At 54.4% G+C, this 26,446-nt stretch overlaps 1 protein-coding gene across 1 annotated transcript in view; it reads left to right on the top strand.

Moving 5' to 3' along the window:
* Positions 1 to 1,137: 1,137 nt before the first annotated feature.
* The window catches only part of PTCH1 (patched 1), a gene marked incomplete at both ends in the record, with an annotated part of 67,818 nt that continues 42,509 nt past the window's right edge, over positions 1,138 to 26,446 (top strand). Inside the window, 6 exons of the mRNA XM_080709022.1 lie at positions 1,138 to 1,402; positions 5,194 to 5,360; positions 5,487 to 5,638; positions 5,755 to 5,849; positions 7,060 to 7,610; positions 8,052 to 8,244. Coding sequence (XP_080565148.1) covers positions 1,138 to 1,402; positions 5,194 to 5,360; positions 5,487 to 5,638; positions 5,755 to 5,849; positions 7,060 to 7,610; positions 8,052 to 8,244 — 1,423 coding nt within the window. The remainder of the gene's footprint in view (positions 1,403 to 5,193; positions 5,361 to 5,486; positions 5,639 to 5,754; positions 5,850 to 7,059; positions 7,611 to 8,051; positions 8,245 to 26,446) is intronic.

Here is a 26,446-nt window from a genome sequence, read left to right on the forward strand (position 1 = left end):
AAACACTCTGGAACTCAAATGACCCTATTAAAGGAATGGTATATCATCTTGGGTTTGAGGGGGTAAATTGTAAGTCCTAGGATTATTATTACTTAATAACACATGGGCTTGGGCATGCCCCACACACACCTAATCACACTGTAGCCGGAAGGAGGTGAGCCGTGGCTAGAGATGTGGTCCAGGGACCGAGCCTGGGCCGGGGATGGGGGGCGCGGGGGGGGGGGCGACGGTCGCTTGGAAGCAGCTAGTTAGCTCGTGATGGCGTGGGCGGATGTGCTCTCTCCGCTTGCTTACGATCTATCTGTACCCCACCTTTATTCAGAATGCGATTCATTCAAGACAGGCCCACCCGGCGGAGGCTGGATGGGGGCGAATACACAGCCAGGATCTTTCCCATCAGGGCTGGAAGCTCGGAAGAAGGTTCCCCGCAGGACCCACCAGCCCCTCTGGTCCCATCACCCCAGCTTCTGAGTACGGGAAGGCGGCGTGGGTGGGAGCATTTGGGTGGTATCCCCAAAACCACAGTAATTGGCAGGGGAAGGGAGCGCCTATCAATTAGGCATGCCTCCGCCAGCTACCAATCTTGGCCCTTTAGGAGCGGTGGCTTCCCAGGTCGGGGACACTTGTCCGGGGGAGCTTGCGGGCTGCCGGCCGCCCCCTCGCCCGGGGGCCCGTCCGCTCGAGCGCTCCCCGCTCCCGAGGCTCGGTGGGGGCGCGAGCAGGCCGGGACTCGGGGGCAGCGCCCCAGGAGGTGGTCCTCGGGGCGCCCGCGTCCCGGACGGCGGGGGGCGCGCAGGCTTCGCTCCGCGGCCACCCCGCCCTCCCCGCGCCTCCTCCCCCACGAGGGCGCTGGAAACGGGGCCAAATGTTGGCAAATATGCAGCGGGGGCGGGCAGGCCGGCGAGCCCCCCGCCCGAGGCCCCCCGCAGGCAGGGCGCGGGGTGCGCGGAGCGGCCGGCCCTCCCAGGGAGGCGGGGAGGGGGGCGCTGTTTACCCGGGAGGGCTGTGCTGATAGCACGTTCCCCGAGTTTACTTTGCCTTCCCGGAGTTTATTGTAAAGGGGTAAAGTTTTCGGGTCCGTCACGTGACCCTGACAGGTCCTGCCTATGGCGCGGCAGACCACCCACGCCGAGGGCCATGGGGCTGCTTAATACAAACAGGCTTGTAATTGTGAGTCCGCGCCGCACTCCGCCGGAGCCTCGGGCGGCCCAGCGCCGGGGCTCTGACGCTGCCCGTCCTTTTGTGAAGGCGGCGGCGGCGGCGAGGACGAGCACCGGGGCGCGGAGACGGAGGCCGGCCGCCAGGACAAAGGGGCCGGCGGCGCGCAGGCAGGGCGGCCGGGCGCGGGGTGGATGCGAGCCGTCCGCGCCCGGCTCGGCCGCGGGGAGGCCGGCGGGCGATGGTGAGTGAGCGCCGGGGCTGGACCCGGCCGGGCCCCCGCCGCGGGGGAAGGGGCGCCGTGCACGCGGCCGCCGCGAGGGGTGCGGGCCTGCGCCCACCGGGGGGCGGGCGCCGGGGAGCCGGGCCTTTAGGGACCGGCCCGCCGGGTGCTCCTGGTGACAAGTGCTAAGTCCTGCGTGTAAAGTGATGCCTAGTGCGTGCCCGGACGGGGAGCCCTAGCTGTCTGATCGGGACTTCTGTCACCCAAGAGGAGGCGTACGGAAGACACCCGGAGACCTCTGTTCCCTGCACCTGGAGGACAAGCCCATCTTCCTCTTCCTCCCTCTCTCCCCCTAGGGGGGAACTAGTAGATAATGAAGACCCACAGTGGGCGGCTGTAAATGTTTAATATTGGACCACTGAGGTCTCCAGCCACCGCGATAGTGGTTCTCCAGCCTTCTATGTGTGTGTCCGGGTCCCCCCCTCCCCCGGGCTCCAGTAGTCCAACATGCAACTAATTGCCTCCACTAAGGCAGACAATGCTTTTTGGTGGCATCCTTTGTGGCTGTCACTTATTATTTCTGGGTGGTACCTCAGGATAAATGGCTGCCTCAGGTGCATTGTGTCCCCCGTTGTAAAACCAGAGGCCTTCAATTGCGAGTGTGTGTGTGTGTGTGTGTGTGTGTCCTAGTTGACACCCACCCATCTTCCTTCCACCAGGCTGTAAACTGTCTCGGCGTGCATGCTCCTTCTGAGTTAAGACGTGGGGCCCAGGTGGGGTGCGACAGACGCCGCCCTCTCCACGCGCCCATTCTCAGCTTGAGGTATCAAACTCCATGTGAGAGGTGTATCAGATTTCTGGTTATAATCTAGTCATAATCTGACAAGCCCTTTGAACAGGGGCTAGCAGCCTTGGGAATTATTTGTGAAAAAATGACTTCCAAATTACCTTAAACTTTCTAGATAGAAAAGTTTAAGAGGTAATATGAATTAAAATATGTCTGTCTCTCTCATACACGCACGCACACACACACACACACACCTTTTATTTTCTCCAGCCTCTGCCGCAGTGTATAATGCCCTATTGAGACGTGTAGGCGTGATGTGTAAACCGGATTAGCGGTATGAAAGAAAGACACACAATAAGCTGGAATTGTTTTACTTTCCTTTCATTTCTCATGCCTCTAGCTCTAATAAGTTTGTTGCTCTAGCAGTGGGTCAAAGGGACCATGTTGCTCAGCTCCTTTGCCCTGCGAGACCCAGTGGTAGAGATCACTGGAGTGAATGGCTTGCCTTCTGCCAAGCCCAAGGCTTGATACACATATACAGAGAAACAGACATGGGGGGGGGGTGGAGGGGAAAATGTCCATCATCTGGGTCTTTCAAGAAAACATCTCTATCCATCCCAGTAAAGCAGTAGAGCTGAGAAGATGCTTAGAGAAGGGGGGAGGTCCAGGGTCAATGCTGTTTAAGTTCAGCGAAGGCTGTGGACATCCTGTCTGCACTTGGTGACATCCTTAGCAAAAGTATCTATAACACAGAAAGTCCAATTCCCCTCTCAGGCTCGTGTTTAAGCCTGGGGTGATGGTGGTGGAGATTTCCGAGACCCTCTCAGGGTATCCTCCCTCTGCCGCCCCCCCCACCCCGGCTCACTGCTAGCTCGGAAAATGCCAGTGGTCCGGGTTTGTGTTTAGACCTCTCATTTACTCCTTTGTGGAGTTGGGAGAAGCTTCCCATTAAAGGAGATCAGGGGTAATTAGCAGCATTATTTTGACAAGTTGGCTAGAGCCGTGCGTGGGGAGGGGAGAATAAGGCGGAAACTGAAGGGAAGGGAGGGGGAGGGGGAGGGGAGGGGAGCCCAGTGGTTTTGCACTCTGGCTGCTGCTGGATCTTTGCCCCCTCCTCCCTGAAACCTTTTACATTCATTTTCTACCATCGCCTTTTATAAACACAAAAGCTGCCAATGAAAAAATAACACGGCATTGTTAGGGAGCCAAGAAAACGTGGTGGACGGTGGCATACTGTAGGCTTGGGTTAAGACTCAACTCTTATCCAAGGTACCTGCTTCGAACTGCTCAGGCCCCGGCCCGTGGCTCACATCCTGCGTCCTGGGCTCGCCATCCATAACCAGAATATGAGGTCAAGTCCCCGGTTCCCCGCCCCATCCCACGCTGACAACCAGAGTACTGGAGGGTTTAGTGTCATGTTCGCCATTCTTGGGATTTCTGGAAGAGTGTCAAACTCAGTAGACAAAATTATAAATGGCCCAAGGGTCAAACTGCTGGGACACATTTACCCCTTTATTCATGTAGACTGCAGAAATTGGCTAAGTTGCATTAGATTTTAAAGGCTCTCCGTTCTGAGCCGAGAAGCAGTGAAAAGTTAAGTCTCACTGTGGCCGCCATCACCGCCTCTCCTTGGAACCTCCCGGCACCGAGGCAGATGTTTTGTGTCGTCCTATATCTCTTGGACCATCTGATGTCATTTTCGAGATGTGTGTGGCACAGTCCTGGCTGTGCGGAGCACGGGAACAGAGAGGGGAGGAGACTCGAAAACTACAGGCTCTCCAAAGGAGAAGCCTCGGGTCTTGGACCAAGGGGCAAAAGTGACAATTTATGCACTGAAATGAACTTTGCTTGCAAAGCGAGCCGGACGGCTCAGCCCAGGCTCTCCCTGGTTGGGCAGCTCCAGCAAACGGACGGCTTCCCAGCGGACACCTCCGCGGCCGGGCTCCTCCAATCAGCCGGGTCTCGGGTCCGTGGAAACCTCGCGGTTAGCAGGAAGTTAACAAACCCGGTGCGGCGCCGCGGCCCCCCGCACGGGGCATGCATATTAAAGCCGACACTGCTTACAAATGTAAATAAGGGCAGATTGATTAGGAACAACATTATCGCTGGGAATGTCGCACTCGCACGCATCACAATGAGGCCAATTGGGGGCAGCCTCGGCCCTGACCACCCAAGTCGTCCAGGCTTTTACACTGGCTCCTCTTCCCTTTCTTAAAACGTTACAGAAACAAGGCCAATTAGATCCTCAAAGTAATTCATCTCTGTGTATGAAAAAGCAGACCACAGGGGAAGCTGCGGGTGGGGGCTGGGGAGATTAAGATAGCGCTCCTTAGAACTTGGCTGGGGGTGGCGGCCCGGGACCCAAGGGACCGGCTCCCAGGCCGGGACCATTGTCTCGGAGGCTGAGAAGTTAACCTATCGAACAGCGGGCGAGGGGCGCTAAAGACCTCGGGGATCAGTGTTCAGAACATTTGGGAACGAAGTCAACCGAGGGGGCGAGGCCGAGGAGGGGAGCTTTGCCTGGGCACGGACGCGCAGACCGGGGGGCCGCCGCGCCCAGCCTATCATTTCATCCTAAATTCTATAATCCGGGCGGCCGCACCCGAACCCCCGCGCGTCAAGGATTAGGGGAGCGCGATGGCGGGGAGCGGGAGCACCCTGCCGCACGGCCGCACGGCTCCGCGGCCCTCGCCGCCAGCCTCGGAGGCGCAGACGGGCTGGCGGGGAGGGGTCCCGGCCCCGGGTCTTTAAAAAGCCATTCGCAGCCATGTCGCGGGACCCGCTCGGGCACGGCTGCCCTTTCTGTTTTCTGCGATTTATCAGACAGGAGGCGCGGGCCCCCCTCCGCGGCGGCTCGGCTGCGCGGCCGGGGCTCGGGTCGGGTCCGGCGCCCCCCCACCCCCCACCCCCGCGGCTCTCCCAGGCTCGCGGTCACGTGCTCCGCGGGCGCCCTGAGTTTTGAATTTCCGCGCGCCCTCCTCCGGGCCCCGCGAGCACTGGCTCGCTCCCTCCGCCCGTCCCCGAGGCCGCCCCCTGCGGGCCGAGCGGGCGCCGCCGCGGGGGGGGGCGCGGCCGCCCCGGGAAGGCGCGGCGGCGCGGGGGAGCGCGCCCGCCCCGGCCTACCTGGCCGCCGCCGGAGCGCCGCGCGCGCACGAGGACGCGGCGGGCGGGCGCGCGCACGGCCGCGCCCACGTGACCGCCCGCCCGCCCCGCCCCCCTCCATCTGGGTTCCTTTCTTTCTTTCTTCTTTTTTTCAATGAACACACACCGTGTGCATCTTAAAGGCGCCGCGCTCCTTTTCCCCGCGCCGCTCGGTAGCCGGCCCCTCGCTCCCGGGGGGTCCCTCTACGGCTCGACCGCGTGGAGGGAAAGAAGCCAGTGCAAGAGGGGGGGGCTTCAGGACCAGGGATGGGGCCGGACCGGGGAGTGGCGGGCCTGTGTCTCCTTCAGGGGGAACTTAGCTCGCGAACGTAGCGGAAGCACATTCCACTCCGATTTTTCCCCTCTTAAATGAGAAGCGTAGTTGTGCAGACGGGTTTTACTTTATCCCTGACCCCCGGAGTCCCCCCCACCCCCTCCGCAAAAGGCCGCGTGTGTTCTTCCTCCGCGGAAAGCGGACCCCCAGGACGTCTCGGTGCCACGGGACGCCGTGTCGGGACAGATCCTCGCTCTCTGCGCACGGTGTGTTTCGACTGGGTCCGACTTCAAAGCCCGTCTCTCCCCCACGTCACGCTATTAAATATAACAAGACGCATGCTGATTCTTTTCTTTAAAAAAAAAAAAAGCCTAAAACTGACCTTTTTGCCAGGATGCGGTTAATTTAAAAAGGAGGTCCAAGTGAACTCCGAATAATCAGGAAGCTTTTTATTTCTCAATGAAACAATTCCATTTCCCTGGGTTATTAAAAAAAATTCCGTCTCTTTTTATTAATGTCACATTAAAAGATTCGAATTGAGACTCTGCTTCCACGAGACTTGCTTCAGCGTCTGGATTCCACGTTTCTAGAACACGGACTCCTGGAGGGCTGTGCTGTCCAGGGTGGCTTTTTTTTTTTTTTTAAGTGTGTGGGGGGGGCGGGGGTGAGATGGATTTTTAAGGAGGGGTGGCTTTTCCCAACCTTCCTGCTTTCGTCTTTAACTTTCTATTTTGTTTATCTTAATGCGAGGCGTAGTTCTCTGCGAGAGAGCCTGTCTAGCTTTTAGTTATAAAAGAAAAGAGGGGGAAAAAAAAAATCTGGCACACACTGGCGCTCCCTCCACCACCCTGTTATTATTGGTGCAGGCCTGGGAATTCAAGCCGGACCTCCCAGTATTTGCTTCAGCTTGAGGCCAAGGTGCCTCTGAAAGGGTTTTCTTTGAGGAATTTTAGAAATTGTTTAAGCGCTTAAAAAAATATTACATCTCCCCCCACCCCCCCGTGTGTATCGCGAGGCGAAGGCTCCTGTGTGTGTGTGTGTGCGCGCGCGCGCGTGTGTGCGCGCAAAAGGCGTCTCAAAAAGAAGACACTGTTGAAAAGAAAAGAAATAAGAAAGAAAAGGGAGGGGGGGGCATTCCTTAATGGAAGCGTCGCAGGCGAGAAGCCCGGCGCTCCCGCGGGCTCCCCCCGGGCCCGGGATGCGCGCACTGGGGTGCCTACCTGGGTGGTCCCTCTACTTTGGTGAGCTGTTGCTAAGCAGCTAATAATAGTCATGTTTGCTGAGTAATTTCTGCCCGGCGCGAGCCAATCGCGGCGCAGAAACCCAAGCCATCTGACAGCCCCGGGGGCGGGAGCTCCGGCCCTTTTCTCTTTCGCTCGCTCGCTCCCCCTCCACCCCTCCCCTCCTCCTCCTCCTCCTCCTCCTTCTCCAAATGGAGAGGGTTCTTTTTTTTCTTCCCCCGTCGCATCCATTGAGTCGAGGCGCTGCCGCGGCCGCTGCCCGCCGCACACGCCCGCCGCGGAGCGCCCAGGTCCGGGGGGCGCGGGCGGCGCGCGGCGCGGGGGCAGAATGGTCCAGCGGGCCGGCGAGCAGCAGCCCATCGCCGCGCCCGGCCCCGAGCAGCGCCCGCCAGCCCCGCAGCCCGCGCCGCGGCCCCAGCAGCCGCCTCCGCGCGCCGCAGCCCGGGGAGCGGCCGGGGCGGCGGCGGCGGCCCGGCGGCGCTGAGCCCGCGGCCCGGGGGGCGCCCTCCGCGGACGGGACGCGCGCGATGCGGCCGTGGCCGGCGCAGGCTCGGAGTCCCCGGCCGCGGCCGCGGCGCCCGCCGCGTGAGCGGGCCCCGCAGGTCCGAGCGGCCGAGCCCAGCCGCGTCCGCGCGAGCCCCGGGCCGCGGCGGCAACATGGCCTCGGCCGGTAGCGCCGCCGCCGAGCCCCGGCGCCGCGGGAGCCCGGGCCGGCCCCCGGACCCCGACTACCTGCACCGGCCCAGCTACTGCGACGCCGCCTTCGCCCTGGAGCAGATCGCCAAGGTGCGCCGACCCCGGCCCGCCGCGCACGCGCACGCACGCACGCCCCTCCGCGGGCACCGGCGCGGCGGGGACCGAGCCTCGCCGCCCGCCCTCGGGCGCGGGGGCGCGGGGGGCGCGGAGGCGCGTGCGCGTGCGCGCGCCCTGCCCGGGCCCGGGGCCGCGGTCCACCCGGGACCCCCGCGCCCCGGCCGAGCGGCGCGGCCCGCGGCGGGGAGGCGCCGCGGCGGGGGGCGGGGAGAGGGCGGGGAGGGCGCCCGAGCGAAGGTGGCTTCCTCCCGTCGGGCCGCCGCAGACCTCGGCTCCCTAGCAGGCTGCCCGGCCCGGGGCCGGCGGGGAGGGGCGCGGCGCGGCGCGGGCCCCCCGGCGGCCGCCCCCCGCCCCCGGGCGCCGCGGGCACCCCCGCGCGCCGCCGCTCACCCCGCCCTTGTGCTTCGTCCCCAGGGGAAGGCGACCGGCCGGGAAGCGCCGCTGTGGCTGCGGGCGAAGTTTCAGAGACTCTTGTTTAGACTGGGCTGCTACATTCAGAGGAACTGCGGCAAGTTCTTGGTGGTGGGCCTGCTCATCTTCGGGGCCTTCGCGGTGGGGCTGAAGGCGGCCAACCTGGAGACCAACGTGGAGGAGCTGTGGGTGGAAGGTGAGCGGCGCCGCGCTGATGAAGACGTCGCCGCCCGGCCGCCCTTTGTCCGCGCTGGCCCGCCGCCAGGCCGCCGACAAAGGCCGCGGACCCACGCGGGAGCGGGGCGGGCGCGGGGCGGGAGCGGGCCCTCGCGGCGGGACCCTGCGGCCGGCGCCCCGCCCCGCCCCCCAGCGCGTGGGGGAGGGCGGGGGGCGGCGCGGCCCGCGGAGGCGGCGGCGTGTGTGGTCCCGCTCTGGACCGCTTTCAACTCCGGGGGAAAAACATTTGTCTCCAGGTACCAAAAAAAGAAAAAAAAAAAAAGGGGGGTGGGGTGGGGGTAGGGGTAGGGGGAAGGCGTTGGAATAAAAAAAAAAAAAACAGGCGCAGGCTGGAAGGCATGTTTGCAAAGTAGATTAATGTTTCCTCGCGGGTGGGGACTTTTTAAATGGAATTATTCTGCGCAGAGGTTGCATTTTGCAGGCAGAAGGGGGAAAAATTGTGTTTGAAGAACCCTGGTTTGAAGGGAGGGGCCCGCAGACCTCTCCGAGGGGGTTCTGCCAGGCCTCCAGCGGTGTTTCCAGTTGAAAGGGTTCCTGACGCCTGCCTTTAGAAAGACGCCCCCCCCCCCACCCCTTTGGGGGATACCGTTTTTGAGGGTTTTTTTTTCTTTTTCTCATCCTATTTCTCAACTATCTAAGCAATCCTGCTGTTTAGAAACATGGTAACCTCTTAAAACACTGCTTTAGGCGGCTCCTTGAAGGGGGGGGGGGATGGAGGGCTGGAGTAGTTTTGCAGATATTTAAAACCAAAAATATCTGGGCCCTTTCCAGCTAAGGCTGCCCAGTAATACACAGTCCAGCCAAGAAGCTGCCGTTCTGCGCTTACCGGCCTCCTTTTCTGGATGGTGATGAAGACTAACCTTGTTTAGTGAATCTTGCCCTGTTTCACAAGCATACGTCTGGAGTATGTGGTAGAGAAGTGACGATTAAAATAATCCCAATAATTAAGGCCACAAAGCATTCCTGCCTTCAGTAGCTTGGTAATTCAAAAGCGTTCTTTGGATAGAAAACATTGGGTAGTCTCCTGCAGCTTGGTGCTGGGCTGTCACTGGTAGATGAAAGAAGGGCTTTATTGAGCACCTGTGGTGTCGGTAGCAGCCAGCTCATTGGACACCTGTGATGATGCCCCGGCTCTGTGCTGGGCGCTGCGGAGACTCTCAAGTGTGTGAGACGTGCCGGGAAGCCACGCGCTGGAAACTGCTAGGATTCAGTGCACTTGCCAGTGGGCCAGAAACTTCAATAGAAAAAAAAAAGACCTTCGGTGATGGCGGTACAGCCAACTTGGAGGGACCTGGAGCGGGGAGGAATGAGGGTGTTCTGGGGGGACAAAGCCCCACCTGCAGGAGTCTGGGAAGAGAGTCAAGCAATGGCCCCATCAGGGCGCAGGACTTGAGTGGCCATCTTTGAGCCCGTGGGTGTCCCGCCGGGGACAGCGAGGCGGTTTGTTGGTGGTGGTGACTGGCTGGACTCCTGGAAGCTTCTGGCTCCTCTTGGACCAGCCTGTTTGTTGCCAGGGGGGATGACTACAAAAGCTGGGGCTTTTGTTCTTATTGTTGTTTGAACAGATTTCTGCAGACCTTTAACAGATTTAAGTGAGGCAGTATGGTGTTTTCACCCCTGTGTATTTTTAGATACAATAACTATGTTTCTTCATTTTATAACTTTTTCTAAGGCCTAGGAAAAGCCTGCTTTTTGTAGCTCCACCCACAGTCCACGGGAGGATGCTTGCCCACTTTTGGCCTCTGCTCTTTTTTTTTTTTTTTTTTGGTGTTGTAGTGGTGGTGCTGCTACTGAGGATGGAGCCCAGGGCCTTGGGCATTCTAGGCTGATGCTTACCACTGGCCTACCTCCCAGCCCCAGGCCCCTGAGGTCTTAACCCAGAAAGGGTTTTTATTGGCATTAGCCAGTGAATATTCAAGACTCACTTATTGAGTGACTGCCACATTCTGGGCATCTATTCTATATTTTCATACGTTTTACAACTCAGGAAAGCAGCTCTCTTATCATTTTTCTATAAGATGATAGCTTGTGTCATGTTTTATGTAGAATAACCCTTGTCCCATTTTGTAAATAAGAAAGTATAGGTCACCTCCATGTCTGTGTTCTACTGTGTCTGTTTGCGTTCACTTTGTCTACTAAGAAGCCTCTTGGTCTCCTATTACCTCAGTCTTACTATCCATTCATCCATTCAGTTACTCTCTGCCAGATTCTTTCCTGTAGAAGCAAGTGTCGTGAATGCAGGCAAAGACCCAATGAAGGAGACCACCACCGTGTTCAGTGGTTTTAATGTCCTTTCGAAGCAGAGATTGTTTGTGGAGAGCTTGTTTATGACAGGGTCAACTTAGCGTTCCCCTCGCGGTCCGTGGTACAGCGTGAACATTGCCTTCAGGAGTAAGAGTTCCCCGCTGTCCCGGGCAGCCGTGGAGGTCGGAGGCGTAGAGTGCATACCGCTTCCACTTAGGCTCATTTTATTCTTTAATCTCTTGGAAAAATCCTTGGGCACTTCCAGCACCAAGACGTCTCTCTTAGCTGAGACTATGAAGGTTCTGGGCATGAAATTTTATGTGAGCTGGGTGTTTGTGCCACATATAAACCAAATGAATGAAGGGTGCACATTATCCTTGTTGAACAACAGAAGAAAGGCTAAGATTGTAAGGGGAGAGGGATGCTGAGGGGCAATTTGGGAAAATGATTAAAAATAACACGTGTGTGACATATATCCTGTTGTGTGTACGTGCATGTGCACACATATAGGCCTGCTATGTGTATCCTCATAGCTGCCCAGATATTTTTATACGGTTTGCAAATTCATGGGATCCACTTGATGACTCTTCATGCTTTAACATGCTGGGGAAATGGCGGCTTTGAATAGTTTAAATACGTGAGTTCTAATATTCAGACCATAAACAATACACGCACGCGCACAGGTGACCAGAGCTTTTGGGTTCTGTTAGGATGTTCACGTAAAGATTGCTTCTTAAGAGACTGTCAGTTATATGTTAGATGCTAGCTTAGATCTTAGGGCCATATTATTTGTAAGTCACAAATGTCAAATATGATTCACTTATGCCTGGAGCCAAGGGGGTTTGGTAAAGGTGAGATGACGATGCGGACATCTGCTGTTACATAGTGGTGACGGATACCTGCATCTCAGTACTTGGGAGGCTGAGACAGGAGGATTACAGATTAGAGACCAGCCTCAGCAACTTAGTGAGACCCTGTTTAAAAATAAATATGCCGGGCCTGTTGGCGCACGCTTGTAATCCCAACATTTGGGAGGCTCAGACAGGAGGATCGTGGTTCGAGGAAGCCTTAGCTACTTAGGCCCTTTGCAACTCAGTAAGACCCTGTTTCAAAATAAGGAATAATAATAATAATAATAATAAAAACAGGGCTGGGGCCGTAGCTTGGAGATGGGATGCCCCTGGGTGACATCCTCAGTACTGAAAATAAAAAATAAAAATAGAATAAAATTCAGTTGGAAGTCTAGCTTAGGGGTAGAATGCCTTTGGGTTCGCTCTCCAGTACCATGGGGGAGGGAGGAGACCGCCGTGTTTACTCCATTCATTCAGCCCACCTCCTCTTGCTTACTCTGCCCTGGGTCCTGCCCAGATGTCCAGAGGGAACCTGATGAGGGCCAGGCCCTCCGCCCCTGCCCATAGACAGGAGCCCCCCTGTGCAGGCTGCAGCCCCAGCACTGGGGCGGGACGGGGAGGCACCTGAGCCCCCACCTCTGCCAGGACCGGCACGGGCATGACGACCCAGGGGCTGTGCCACACCCACCTCCCTTTGGTGGGTCCAGGAGGGGGCGGAGCCTGGGCGTGGGAGCGGCGTCGCGCTCTGCCTCACTGTCCCAGGTCCCTGGCACCCTAAGAGCTCTTCACCTGGATCTCAGGGCTCAGGAGGAAATTTCTTGTTAAACTCACCCATTTCTCTGTTGACATTTTCTTCTGGTTTAGCAACGTAATTGACCTATTTCCCCTCAAGGTCTGTTTCCCTTCATATCAGCCCCCACACCCGCCTTCTGTCTCATGCAAGTTTGTTAAGATTCTCTGGGGACTGGATGTTCACTCATCTCCAGGTTATTTATTTCCCCTCAAACTTGCCTAGCCCCTGGAGTTCTCTGCAGAGGGTCAACAGTGTGGAGATGACTCCATACTCATGGATTACGCCTTGGTGTGTGGTTGCTGGTGGCCCCCAAGCAGCAAGGGATGAAGACGAGAGCTGTGATTTTATTAAGAAAAAGAGTCGAGCTTTTTAAAATTAAACATATGTGCTTGGGGAGCTAAGTGCTGTTGGGTTTCTACCTCCATAGCAGCGTTCTTGGCTTGAACTTGGGCACTTACAGGAGATGGGGAAGATTCGCCCTCCTCCTCAGCCTGGGCACGATTGTGTCCGGGCTGATCGTCTGTTAGGAGAAGCCGTCCTGCGCCCGGCTCAGCGGTATCCTTGGCCCCCCGCCAGGTGCCAGCAGCGCCCTCACCTACACGTGTCCATTGATTGCCAGGCTTCCCTGGGGAAGTTGGAGGGGCAGGTCCCAAATCCCCCTAACTGAGAAAAGATAGCCGCTGCCCTGGCGCACAAGGAGTGGGGGCGTGGCTTATCTCTCAGGAAGACCTGGTTGAAGGCGACTCGTGGAAAAGCTTTGACGGAGACAAGATGCTGGGTGATGTGCTGGTCCTTGGTCTCCTCCTCCTCCACGTTCTTCTGTTGCCAAAGCCCTTTCCCAAGGTGCCCCGTGGAGCCCCCGAGGGTGCCGAAGGCAACTGGATCACCAGGCTTCTGCAGTCTGCTCCTCAGGAACCTTCCCAGTTTCTACCCCATGGGGCTTGGGGACACTGCACAAGGAACAGAAATAATGTTCTCCTTGTGAACATCTGAACATTGTTTTATTTTTTGTACTGGGGATTGAACCCAGGGGAAGCATTCTACCTCTGAGCCTATACCTACCAGCCATCTTTTATTCTTTATTTTGAAGCCGTGTATCACTTAGCTGCTTGAGGGCCTCCCTGATTTGCTGAGGCTGGCCTCAAACCCTTGATCCTGCTATCTTGACCTCCCCAGCCATCACACCTACCTAGCTCCCGTACATGTTGTGTGCGTGGGGGGGGGTGTACTGGGGGTGGAACCCTTCTACCTCCGGGCTACACACTCCCAGACCTCTTTTATATTTTATTTGGAAACAGGGTCTCTTAAGCCAGCGCGGCTGGCTTCGAACCTGCGCGATCCTCCTGTCTCCGCCTCCCAAGCGCGGGGATTACAAGCGCGGGGGCCACCACGCCCGGCTCCCATACTTTTTTTTTTTTTAATGAAGAACATGTTTATTTAGATAGGCATTTATTAAGTTTGAACAGCGGGTGCTCAGGAGAGGGGGAAGCAAATGTGGCAGTCCTTTCTTACTTAGAGTTGAAACTTGACAACTCGAGGGTAATTGCCTTAAAAATAACACTTAGCCTCAGGTGCCCCTGCTCGGGCAGCTGATGGACCCTAGGCATCCCACGTCTCTGCTGCCTGCCATTCTTGACGCTTCTTGGAGCTGGGAGGCCCGCTTGGGCACTGGGGTGTTTCAGGCCCATAGAGCGCTGCTTGGAAGTTCAGAAGATGACAGCTTCCAGATGTAGGAGCCCCTGGTCCGCCTGTGTAGATGATGCGCCACAGCTGATGCCGAGATTAATGCTGGCTGGACAACCGAGGGGAGGTTTGTCTGGTTTCCACAATGCCGTGTTTATGTTTCATTTGGATTTCTCCCTCAAAGCTGACCTGCCCGTGACCCCTGGGACCCCATCCCCTTGGGGTGAACTGGAACTTGTCTGCCCATGCAGTGGTTCTCATATTGGTGGTCAGGAGGGGGGGTTCACAGTTGTGCAGAGAAAGGCGCGTCTCCTAGGTTGCCTCCCGCTCAGTGTGTGCCATCTATCTGCCCATCTGCATGGAGCTCTGAAGCCACTAATCGGCTGTTCTGCGTGGGGATATGTTAAATTTTAAAAGTACTTCTGGAGCCCGGAGTGGTGGCGCACGCTTGTAATCCCAGCATTCAGGAGGCTGAGACAGGAGGATCATGGTTCAAGGACAGCCTCAGCTACTTAGTGAGGCCCTCTGCAATAAGTGAGACTCTGTTTCAAATCAGAGAATAAAAAAATAGGGCTGGGGGTGCAGCTCAGAGGTAGAATGACTCCATCCCCAGTACTGCAAAAAAAAAAAAAGTTTAGCTTTTAAGCTTTAAAAGAAATTTAAGAGCAATATGGAAGCTGAGACAGGAGGATCGCAATCGCAGGTTTGAGGCCAGCCTCAACAACTTAGTAAGACCCCCAGCAATTGAAGCCCTGTTTCAAAAAGTAAAAATGGCTGGGGTGCAGCCTGGAGGTAGAATGCCCCTGGGTTCGATCCCTAGTACCAAAATCAAAATAAAAACTGAGAGCTGGGCAATGGTGGCTCGTGCTTATAATCCCAGTACTTGGGAGACTGAGATGAGAGGATCCGGGTTCGCAGCCAGCCTCAGCTACTTATGCCCTTTGCAACTCAGTGAGACCCAGTTTCAAAATAAAGAATAAAGAATCAGGCTGGGGGTGTAGCTCGGAGGTCTAATGCCCCTGGGTTCCATCCCCAGCACCAAAAAGAAAAAAGAAAAAAAAAAGCTGAACATGGGAATATTTTTAAATTATTTTAAGGAGGTCCAGATTTAATAGAAGCCATTGTGCATAAAAGTATTTTACCTCTTGGCACTATTTTGATGGTTTTGGGGGGTGGGTGGGAGAAAAAGATGAGGGAATCCCAGTTATATAAAATATCCCTAAAAATCAGCACACCTGTGTGATTTTCTTGCCGCAGCGCTGTTATTTCCCGCACCCCTCGGTGGCTTTCAGGACCTGGTCCGGTTCCTTCCTTCTCTCCTCTTCTCCCTCTCCCCTCATGCTCTTGCACCTGCCCGCCTGCTCTTAAACTCCCCCAGGCATTCCTCCTAAGTGGATTTCTGAGGGGGGCAGCTGGGGGCTGCATTGATGGAACCCGCCGTGGACACACTAGATAGAGCTGCCTCTCGTGTCCTTCAGGTCGGCTTCCCAAAACCTTACTCTGAGCCAGGGACGGTGGCGCAGGCTTGTAATCCCAGCGTTGGGGAGGCGGAGATAGGAGGATCGCGGTTCGCGGCCAGCCTCAGCTACTTAGGGAGGCCCTTTTACTTAGTGAGACCCTGTTTCAAAATACAGAATAAAAGATTGAGCTGGGGGTGTAGCTCAGAGGTTCCATCCTCAGAACCACCAAAAAAAAAAAAAAATACTCTGAAGGATTTTTCACCGGGAAATGTGCTTCTTTCTGCTCAAGAACCATAATCATAACACCTTTATGGGCTTCGCGGTCTACTTTAGAGCTACTTAGGGAGGCCCTTTTACTTAGTGAGACCCTGTTTCAAAATACAGAATAAAAGATTGAGCTGGGGGTGTAGCTCAGAGGTTCCATCCTCAGAACCACCAAAAAAAAAAAAAAAAAAAAAAAAATACTCTGAAGGATTTTTCACCGGGAAATGTGCTTCTTTCTGCTCAAGAACCATAATCATAACACCTTTATGGGCTTCGCGGTCTACTTTAGAACTTGAAAACTCCTCTCCATTTATCCCAAACCACCAAAGCGTATAGAAGAGAAGCCTTAAGTCTTGGTCCCCCATCCAGAACTTTGGTACCATACTTTGAGAAGAATTGGGTCCCTGGCATTTCTTCCTTTTTTTATTTTTACTTGTACTTTTATTTTTAATTGGTGGTACGACTAGTCTTGAGCGAGCCCAGGAGTGTTCTTCTGAGCCACATCCCCAGCCCCCTTCCTTTTCGGTACTGGGGATAGCACCCAGGGGCATTCTACCTCCGAGCTACACCCCCAGCCCTATTTTTTATTCTTTATTTTGAAAAAGGGTCTCACTGAGTTGTAAAGGACCTCACTGAGTAGCTGAGGCTGTCCAGGAACCGCGATCCTCCTGTCTCAGCCTCCCGAATGCTGGGATGACAAGCGTGCGCCACCATCTCTGGCTTCCCAGCCGCCTATTTAAAGAGTGTCTAGCAAAGTTCCTGAGAGCTGGTCTCAAACTGGCAATCCCTCCTGTCTCTGCCTTCCAAGACCTGGACTTGGGGCGGGCACTGAGGCACCCAGCCTCCGGCATCGCTTCTGAGCGGTAACGATGAACGCACACTGCCGGACGTTGCGCACTGGCCACTCTACCGGAGCATTTTCCTTGCCGGCACTCCGACCAGAGCCAGAGGAGCTTGGATAGAGGTGGAAGAGGATGAATGTCCTTTTCCAAACTTTTGGCTGCCTTTGGAGCCCTAGATAGATGTTCTGTCTTCTCAAGAGGTCTTGGTCCGTGTCCCAGAGAGCAAAGCCCTGCTGGTGGGAGCATTGTGCCTGTTGGGAAGGACGCTCATTGGAATCTTTTTTAGTGAGAACAATCTTTGAAGACACAGAATCTGAACACTCCTAATATTGTACTTGTCCACTGCTGCCAGGTTCTGAATTTGGGTGCTTTTATGATGATACAAGATTGCATCGCCTAATTTTTTCCCTGTTTGACAGAAATTGTGTGTGTGTCTGTATATGTGTGTTGTGTGTGTGTGTGTGTGTGTGTGTGTGTGTGCGTGCGTGTTACTGATAATTGGACCCAGGGGCCTCATACCTCAGAGCTACACCTCCATGTGTTTTTATTTTTTGTTTTGAAACACAAGAGTCTTGCTAGATGGCAGAGACTCTAAGTTACCAAGGTTGGTCTTGAACGTCTCAGCCTCCCAAGTAGGGGGATTACAGGTGTCACCAACATACCTGGCTTAATAATTTAGCCTCTGAAGACTAGAGAATACTGTCATTGAGAACTGCTCAACGGCTGAGGACATTTTTAGGACTTTGGGGCATAGAAATCTGCACCCATCCTCGGCTCCTTCCGGAGATGGTGTAACTTTGGCATTTTATCTGGGATTTAGAACAAAGTTGGCAAAACCGGTCCTTAGTCTGGCTTCTGGCTGTCATGTGTTTGGTAAGCTGCGTGGCTGGTGAGCAGTCGGGTACCTACTAATGAATGACAAGTTTGTTGTTGGAGAGATTTATAACGTGGAGGCAGGACCTTATTTCTAATCCAGAAACCCAGGTGCAAGTTGGCCCACAAAGTCCATTCCGCATGTGGGTCCCATAACGCCCCTGGCTATGGGAGCCGGGCGGGGGGAGCGCGTCCCACATCGCAGCACAAGCTGTGTTTATTATTGTTGGGATAAAGGAAAAGAAGCAGGAGATTCACACAATTTAGCAACCAAGATAGTTTGCAGTTACTGGTGAAACACGGACAGAAGCAAGAAGTAAAAGGAACTGGAGCTGGGCTTTGTTGAGTCCATGTGTGTGATCCCCCCCCCCCTTAAATCATTGCTTAAGGGCTTCTGGCCCCTAGCTCAGGAATCTTGCCCAAAAATGCCAGATGTATTACACAGTTGAGGATTGCAATGTAAACACTGCTCTGTGCCACCAGGCAGGGTGGTCCATCTCCAGTTTGAGAAGAGTGAGAGGCTGAGAGGGGAGGAGGGGGCGGCCCCGCCCAAGCGCGGTGGGCTCAGTAGTCCTTGTGTTTTGGGCGGCAGTCAAGACTTGGAAGTACAAAATCCAGAGAAATTCACACTTTGGAAGGAATGGCAAAGACGAGCAGCGTGATTGGGGGTGCCAGAGGCAGCGAGGTGTGGCTTGGATAATGTGGCCTCATGGGGTCAGATATATTTATAAAATGTTGAGCTGGGGCTGAGCTGTAGCTCAGTGGTAGAGTGCTTTCACAGTCTTGGGCTTGAGCCCCAGCACAACCACCCCCCAAAAAAAATAAAGGAGGAGGAGAGGGAGGAGGGGGAGGAGGAGGAGGAGGAGGAGGAGGAGGAAGGAAGAGGAGGGGGAGGAGGAGAGGGAGGAGGGGAAGAGGAATAGGGGTGGGTTGAAAGGGCTTGGGCAGCCTGGCTTATCTTGAAGTTCCTAGGAGCTGCTCTTGGTTCAATTGCAAGGTGAGGGGAGGCAGCCTGGAGAGGCCGGCTTGCCTTCACAGCCTCCTGCAGAGTCAGAGGAAGCCCAGGCTCATCCTCTTTCACCTTCTCTGCCTAAAGCCCACATTTATCTGTAGCTGCCTGGTGGTTTGTAGCCCCGGGGGCAGCCCAAGAGATGCTGTCAAATAGGCTTCCAGTGTGCGGCTGCTATCTGGGTTTGAGTAAGGAGTCTCCTATTGGTGACCCGTTTGGGGGTGAGAAAGTCTAGGCACCTGGGCCAAGATGCTGTGGACAATTAAACAAAATACACAGCCGGAATGCCTAGACATTATATATGCATCCACTGAGCCCGATACTCAGCTGTCCTGGGACCTAATGAATGCAGGGTGTTTTAAAGTTATTATGAACGTGTTTTGTGAGTGAGGGGGAAGTCGGATTTCACCTTGAATTTAGGAAATTGTTATAGTAGCTGCACTAGTATTCTCCTGAGGTAAGAACTCTGTCCTGTAGTCCCCATCACTGTGTTCTGGATTCTCACCCCCCTTCCTTTGCCTCTTTAGCGCAACACCAGAACCCGTCACAAAATAGAATTAAACATCACCCGCAGCCTCTGTTTAAATAGAGGCTTCCCAAGCAAGATAACACAGGAGATTTTTTCCTAGCCTAAGAAATTACTTCTTTTCTCCTAGCTGATTTTTTTCCCCCATCAAGTTCACACACTGTGGTAATAAGTAAAAATTAATAAATATTACATTAGCCTATGCCTGATCCAGGGAAAAATTACATGTTTAATGCCTTGTTTAATTGCAAACAAAGCTTGCAATTTAAGAGAATTGGGATTAGGGCTAAATATCTATTAACTGCTCTTTCTAGAGATTTGGGGACTAGGATGACCCTTTTTTTTTCCTCTCTTTTTCTTTCTTTTTCTTTTTCTTTTTCTTTTTTTTTTTTTTTTTAAATAGGCTACAGTTTCACATGGCTCCCAAAAGAAATCTCCCTCCCTTTTTGTTTCCCACACCAATTGATTTATCATTTTGCTTGCAAGCAGATCCAGAATGTCAGGGCAAGGGCACACTCACTTTTTTCTCGTAACTTTTTTGTTGCGGACCGAAACCAGTTGACTTGAATAAATTTTTCTGAGGCCTCAATGTAGCCAGCAACGTGGAAAAATCTTAGCATTCAAGGCCGTCTGAATGTACATTTCAGCCACACAGTAAGCCGCATTGGTAGGCACTGGACTGCTAAATGCAGGCATTTTTCGCAGCAGTGCGTTAGACAGGTGATTAGCATAATTAGCAGCGAGCGGCTATACATATGGTAATACTGAGCGTGTAAATGCCAGCTGTGGTGTAAAATTTATGTCAGGGGTCGCCAGGGCTGTGCGAAAGCATTGTGTTCCAGCTGCAGGTCAGGGCCGCCAAAGCTTACCTCCTTTTTTCTTGTGGGTGAATACGCCAAACAGAAGAGAAAGACAGAAATATAACAGATACTGCTTTGATGGAACAGCCCGGTTCTGTGCAAGAGGGACTGTTCTAGAAAACACACGCACTCGCACACACTCACAGGAATCCCATGACTCTCCCTATAAGGTGTATGGGCTTAGTGCAGAGTCCTGATGAGTAAGGCCTGGCCGGGGAGTTGGGGTAGGTAACCTGCCAAACGATTTCCTGGTGGGGGAGGGGGATTTCCAGCCACCGCAGTTCTTGAAGGAGTTGAGAGTTATTTTAGTTGCTCTCCCCATCCTCTTACCCCTGCACCAAGCCTCCAGGCCTCTCCCGTCCACGTGTTTCCCCCACATATCATGGGGAAATCACTGCTGGACGGATCCCGTAGAAGAAAAGGAGCCGTCTTGGTGGTATGTCTTGAACACAATAGGCCTCTGGTAGGACTCTTCCCAAACTGCTTGCCTCATTTTGGAAAAGAGGCGAGATTTTGGTGGGGAATCCCCCCCCCGCCCCGTGGGCAACTATATTTATTCCCCTTTCTACTGACCACCACTGTTAGACCCCCTAGACTCTATATATTAAAAACCAAATCCCTAAGTTTCCGGTGCGAAAGGACAGTCTGAAGCGCTCACGCTGTGCCGGGGCGGTGATGAGTTCATAAATTTTGTGCTCACGGGTTTTTTTTTTATAGCCCCCCCTTTTAGTTGGGGGCAGTGAGAAGGGTAGTGTTGACAGAATGTAGCTCGCACCATGCTGACCCGGGGATGAAACTTCCTCACGGCACCAGGGGGTCCTTATGTCCTGGCCCCTAATCCAGCTAATCCTGACGGCAGCAAAATCCTGAAAGTGGCCCCAGCCCCAGGGACTCATCTCCTTGCAAGATGCCGAGGGGAGGAACTGAGGGGAGAGGGATCCGGCCAGCTTGGGCCAGTTTGGTGTGACCCAGCGGGGCCAGGGAGTCCGGCTCCCCCCCCCACACCCCCATGGCTGCTCCAGGAGAAGGCTGAAGAAAAGGGGCTGGGCTGGATAAGAGCTGAGGCCACGCCAGCCCCACAGAAGCTGGGAGAAGAAAACTGGGGTGAGCGCCCCACAAGAGCCTCAACCCTGATGAAGAACCCATGGGGCAGACGCCATATTTTATTGTGGGGTTGCTTTCCTCATTTGTTAAGTGAAGACTACAACGTTGGGCCTCGGCTGGAGCTTAGAACCTGGTGGATAGATGCCCCTTGTTCCCGGGTCTGGGCTTGCTTGGTGAAGCAGTGTGCCTGCCCCCTGCCTGTGCCCAGAATGGGGGGGAGCGTGGAGCATGTGAGGGTGAGGGCAGGATGTGGGCAGTTCTTAGCTTGGGAAGTGTGCAATCAGGGATAGAGGGCATATCTGGCTGTGCCCTGCAGGACATCAGGAGCGCGATTGGGCTTGTTGTAGGTCTGTCGCCGCCAAGTAGGGTCCACCGACAGAGGGAGGGTCGCCTGGGGAGCTGGTGGCCTGGGGGCCGCCACAGGCAGCTAGGGCAGAACGCAGGGCTGACCTGATTGTGTCCGACAGGGCGAGCGGCTTGGTTCCCGGGAGAGCCGTTCAGAGAGAGCAGCCTGGGCGAGGCTGGCGACAGATGGCACCGCAAGCTGCCGGCCTGGGGGTGGGGCGGTGCTGCCGCAGGAGCCCGCGTGGACCTGTGCCCCACCCCGCGCGTGCCCGTGGCAGGCAGGCGGCTGTGTCCGACATCCTCCTGACAGCCCTTTCGCTGTCTGTCTTCAGGAGGGTGAATAGTCTTGGGGTACGTGATTCCGGCGTTTTCCCACGGCAGCACACCAGGGCACGCTCACAAGGAAAGAGACGGCCCAGAGCCGTAAGCGGCGGCCCTTGGCGCCTCATGAATAAAAAGGGTGCGTGGCCAGTGACTGCAGCCCATGGAGTTTCAGCCAATTGCCCGAATGACTGCATCCTCATTTTTTCCAATTTAGAAAATGAGCCGGTGCTGATAATTTTGCAGTTACGGCCTTTTAGAGACCTGCGTGCGCAGCCACCGAAGGGGGGGCTCTCTAGGCTGTTAGATAATTCATGGGGTTAATCACATGCAAATGTTGTGGCTGCGTATACACAGACCCCATTTTCCTAATTGGGCTCTGAGTGGGTACTTTTCAGCCTGAAAGGGTCATTTGTTTTGACTGATTGACTTTTTGAGGCTTTGGGGGGGATTAATATCTTGCGCAGATGACTGCCGTTCCCAGGATTCTGAGCCGAGACCATGCGTTCATTTATTCATGCACCCTGAGAGCCCTGCCCCAGCACGCCTCTGCGCATACAGAGGTGAGTGGACAGGAGACATGCTCCCTTAGGGAACTTGGGATTTCACGGGAAAAACCTTCAGCTGGTGCCTCAGACCAATATGTGGATCCCGATAAGCTTTGGCTAGGATGTTTCGGTGTGAATGCCACGGGCATTTCTTAAGCTCTACGTGAAGGTCGCCCCAGGAAATGACACCACAAGGGGCCTCGTGCAGGGAGCGGCTCGCGTCTGGTGGGTTGGAACTGTCCTGGTCCAGAGGTCCAGACCTGAATGGCTTCCCACCTGCGCTGGCCTTCCTTCACTTGGGAAAACCATGCCTTGGTTAGTTTGGGGAAGAGCGGACGAGCAGTATTTGGTCAACAAGAAGTGCTCCCCTCTTTCAAAGAACAGCTGGAAGCCTTGAATTTCGCGAGAAGATGATGCAGGAGTCACAGGTGCAGAGGCCGAGGACCACTTCGTGTCTCGGAGATCTCTGAGGCGACATCATTGCCCTTTAATAAAGGCGCCAGTGATGTTTATGCATGCTCAAGTTCTGCCGTGCCTGATCTCGGCTGAGCTATGGGATGGGGTGTTCTTAGACCACCTCCTCTGATGTGTTCAGCTTCTCAGATGGGACCCAGATATCATGAGGCCGGCGGGGCAGTCGGACTTGGTCTGAGAAGGTCAGCTCTGCCTCTTGGTAGTTGGGAGACACTGGGCGAAGACTTGAGGTCTGCAGCCAAGGAATAGAAGATTGGACACCTCAGCTGCCAGGCAGAGGCGTGGGAAAGCACCCTGGTATCGGTCCATCCTCACGGCATCCTGGGACGGTAGTCGTGGCATCTTTATCCCCGTTCCGCAGAGAACATTACTGAGACTCAGCTGCCCTAGGGAGTTGTCCCAAACCTCCCTGCCCCGGGTTATCACTGGGGACCACAGCTGGCCCTGATGGGATGGAGGAGGAAGGAACAGCCCAAACATTTCTAAAAACGTGAGTCAAAGGGCTTTGCAAATGGAAAGTACACACAGGTATCAAGGGTCATTTAGTGTCTTAGGGTCCTTAGTCTCATACAAAGAAATTGGACCTTAATTTTGTTCGAGTTGGTTGCATTTGGGAGATAAAACAAGAGAAGACCAAAAGGGATAAAGGATGATACGGTGATGCATATTATTTTTACATTAAGCTTATTTTATTATTATTTTTTTCTTTTTTGTATTGGGAATTGAACCCAGGGGCATTCTACCTCTGAACTTCACTCCCAGCCCTCTGAATTTAGAAATGGGGTCTCGCCAAGTTTCTGAAGCTGGCCTTGAACCTCTGATCCTCCTGTCTCAGCCTCCCAAGTGATGGGGCTACAGATGTGTGCCACTGCACCTGGCGAGCTTGTCTTAAATTCAGATTTCTTTCAAGTAGCTTCCACATTCCTTTTTCTTTTTTTCACGTGGAAGTCACGTGCTCCTTAAAAAATAAAAGTAAAATATAGATAGCCCCCCAAGAGAAAAGCAAGTAAATATCATCCGTAGACCACCGCCCAGCAATCCCAGCTATTAAAGTAGCTCTCTAAACCTCCATATAACAAGTACTGGATTTTGTGGTTCATTCTCTTCTGTAGTTTCCTCTGCAGTATCTCTTGAACATTCGATTGTTTTTAATACCTATAAGGACCTTGACCTTGAAAGGAGAAGGGAGACAGACTCCTGCCACCGCCCGAGGGGCAGAGGGAGGCTGCCAGCAGCCCCGGGTTGTCTTGTAGCCAGGGTTCAGGACAGGCATTTGTGACGGTAGCCAGCACAAGTCCGTCAAGTCGCTCTGTGGAGGGGTTTCTGCTTCTTGAGGCTGTTAGAGAGCACCCAGGCTCTGTACTGATGCAAGACCAGGGGCCGCGACATGGTCTTGCCCAGCTCCACGCTCCTGCTGTCTCCCTATGGTGAGCCAAGCCTGGGGCTTTGCGGGGGCTGGCTGTGCCCTAGCTCGTCTCCCCAGCCCCTCGGCCTCCTCGACTGTCTTCCTGGGTGCCCCCCTCTTTGTAGCAGCTGTCCCCCGCCCTACGACCAACATGGCGGCGCCGTCTTACTTCCTCCAGAACACTTGTTCTGCTGTGAACTTGCCCTAGCAACTTGGCATTGCGTGCCCTGGCACTGGCCGGGGGCCTCGTGGGGCAGAGTGGCCAAGGGTACTCTGGTCTCGCCCCGGAGCAAGCCGCTGCTCAGCAGGTTAGCCCCACACAGAAGTCCTTGCTGAGTGGAACACATTGCCCGACGGCTCGTGACCAAGCAAAGTGCGCAGGAGCTAGACTTCACTGAAGTGACTGAGTCGTTTTGCAAAAACGCTCATATTTGGTAAAGTTAAATACAAAACAAAGTGGAACGTGGTGGCGTATGCCTGTAGTCCCAGTACTTGGGAGGCTGAGACAGGAGGATCGCAGGCTTGAGGACAGCTTTGGCAACTTAGCGTGGCCCTCTGCAACCTCTCAAGACCCGGTCTCAAAATAGAAATTTAAAAATAGGGCTGGGGTATAGCTAAGGGGTAGAATGCCCGGGGCTCGATCTCCAGTACCATAAATAGAAGATGCAAGATAAGAGATAGCCACATAACACGTAAGCATTGATGCAGTAGTGGTCACTCGCAGGTCATTAGCACAGGTGGTTGGGAAGAGGTTAGCGGGCAGACTTCTCAGCTCATGCTTGACTTATGATGGCAGTTTGTCTGGGTTGAAGTTGGCCGTCACTTGAGCAGAGATGGAAGAGTGAAAAGGTTTCTAATTTCAGACGTGGCAAATCTACTCCTTTACTAAAATAAATGTGTTCTAATCAACATCCTAGAACATGATGGAGCCCACGCGGTTTGGTTTACTTTGGTTTTTGCAGTACTGAGGATTGAACCCAGAGGCACTCAACTACTTAGTCTATACTCCAGTCCTTTTTATTTTATTTTGAGATAGGGCCTCACTATGTCGCCCAGGCTGGCCTCGAACTTGCAGCCCCCCTGCCTCAGCCTCCCAAGTAGCTGGCGTTACAGGAGTGTGCCGGCACACCAGGCTGAAATACAGTTCACATCTTGGAAACTGCATCCTTTTGAAAACTCTTGTGATGAGCTCATTGGCTCTTGTGAGATGGCCTCAGGAGTGCAGTTAGGTGCTCAGTTAGGCGGCCTTGCGCCTGGCTGGGTCGCCCCGTGTCCCTTGGGTTGCCCGTGTCCCTTGGGTTGCCCTGGCTGGTGGCATAGTTACTGGTGCAGCTCCGCCGTGGCTGGGGCGGGAGCCGGTGCAGCTCGGGCTCTCTGTGCCTGGGTGGTCCCTCCCTATGACGGCGCTCGGGCCCCTGCGTGGTGTGTGTGCGCACACACACGCTTCACCGTTGGCGTGTCTTTACCTTCTGGTTTTGCGTCACCTGAAGTTTTAAATTTCTCTAAAAGTAAAAGGAAGCACAGCTTTGAAAGCAGAATGCAAAGTCATGTGCTAAGCCAATGTCAGAGGAGGCAGGCGGAAATAGACATTCCAGGGCACGCTTGTAATCCCAGCATTCGGGAGGCTGAGACGGGAGGATCCAGGTTCACAGACAGCCTCAGCTACTTAGCGAGGCCATTCGTAACTCAGTGAGACCCTGTTTTAACAATACAAAAAGAGACTAAAATATGGGGCTGAGGGTGTAGCTCAGAGGTACAATGCCCCGGGGCTCTATCCCAGTACCACAAAAAAAAAAGAAAGAAAGAAAGAAAGAAAGAAAGAAAGAAAGAAAGAAAGAAAGAAAGAAAGAAAGAGAAAAAAGGCATTCCAGATGTGTGGCAGTAGAGGTGCGGCTTCCTGGTGTGCAGAGGTAGGCTTTCAGAAATGACCACAGCATGCCGGGCATGGTGGTGCATGGGCATGGTGGTGCACGCTTGTCATCCCCGCACTTGGGAGGCAGAGACAGGATTGCACAGGTTCGAAGCCAGCCTCAGCTGGTTTAAGAGACCCTGTTTCCAAATAAAATATAAAATAGGTCTGGGAGTGTAACCAGGGGGTAGAAGGCCCCTGGGCTTCATACCCAGTACCACCAAAAAAAAAAAAAAAAAAAAAAATCAAAGAACTCTTTTTGTTGTTGTTGTTTTGTGATACTAGGGATGGAGCCCAGGTACATTCTGCCTCTGAGCTACACCTCCAGCCCTATTCTTTATTTTGAAACAGGGTCTCACTAAGTTGCAAAGGGCCTCACTAAGTAGCTAAGGCTTTCTGTGAAAGCCTCCTATCTCAGCCTCCCAAATGCTGGAATTACATGTGTGCGCCACCACGCCAAGCTTCAAAGAACTTCTTAGAGGCTGCGGATGGAGGACATCGCAGCCGCTTGTCTTTGCTGCATATGACCTCTGCGGGATGAGCAAGGCACCCGGTCTGGCGATCCCCAGGGCTTCGGGGAAGGCACCTGCCAGCAGCGCCAGGCGAGTGAATCCCACAAGCGCCCAGAATTTCCTTGTCTTTTTAAAACA

Source organism: Muscardinus avellanarius (assembly GCF_963383645.1).
Source record: "Muscardinus avellanarius genome assembly, chromosome: 13".
NCBI classification, from domain to species: domain Eukaryota; kingdom Metazoa; phylum Chordata; class Mammalia; order Rodentia; family Gliridae; genus Muscardinus; species Muscardinus avellanarius.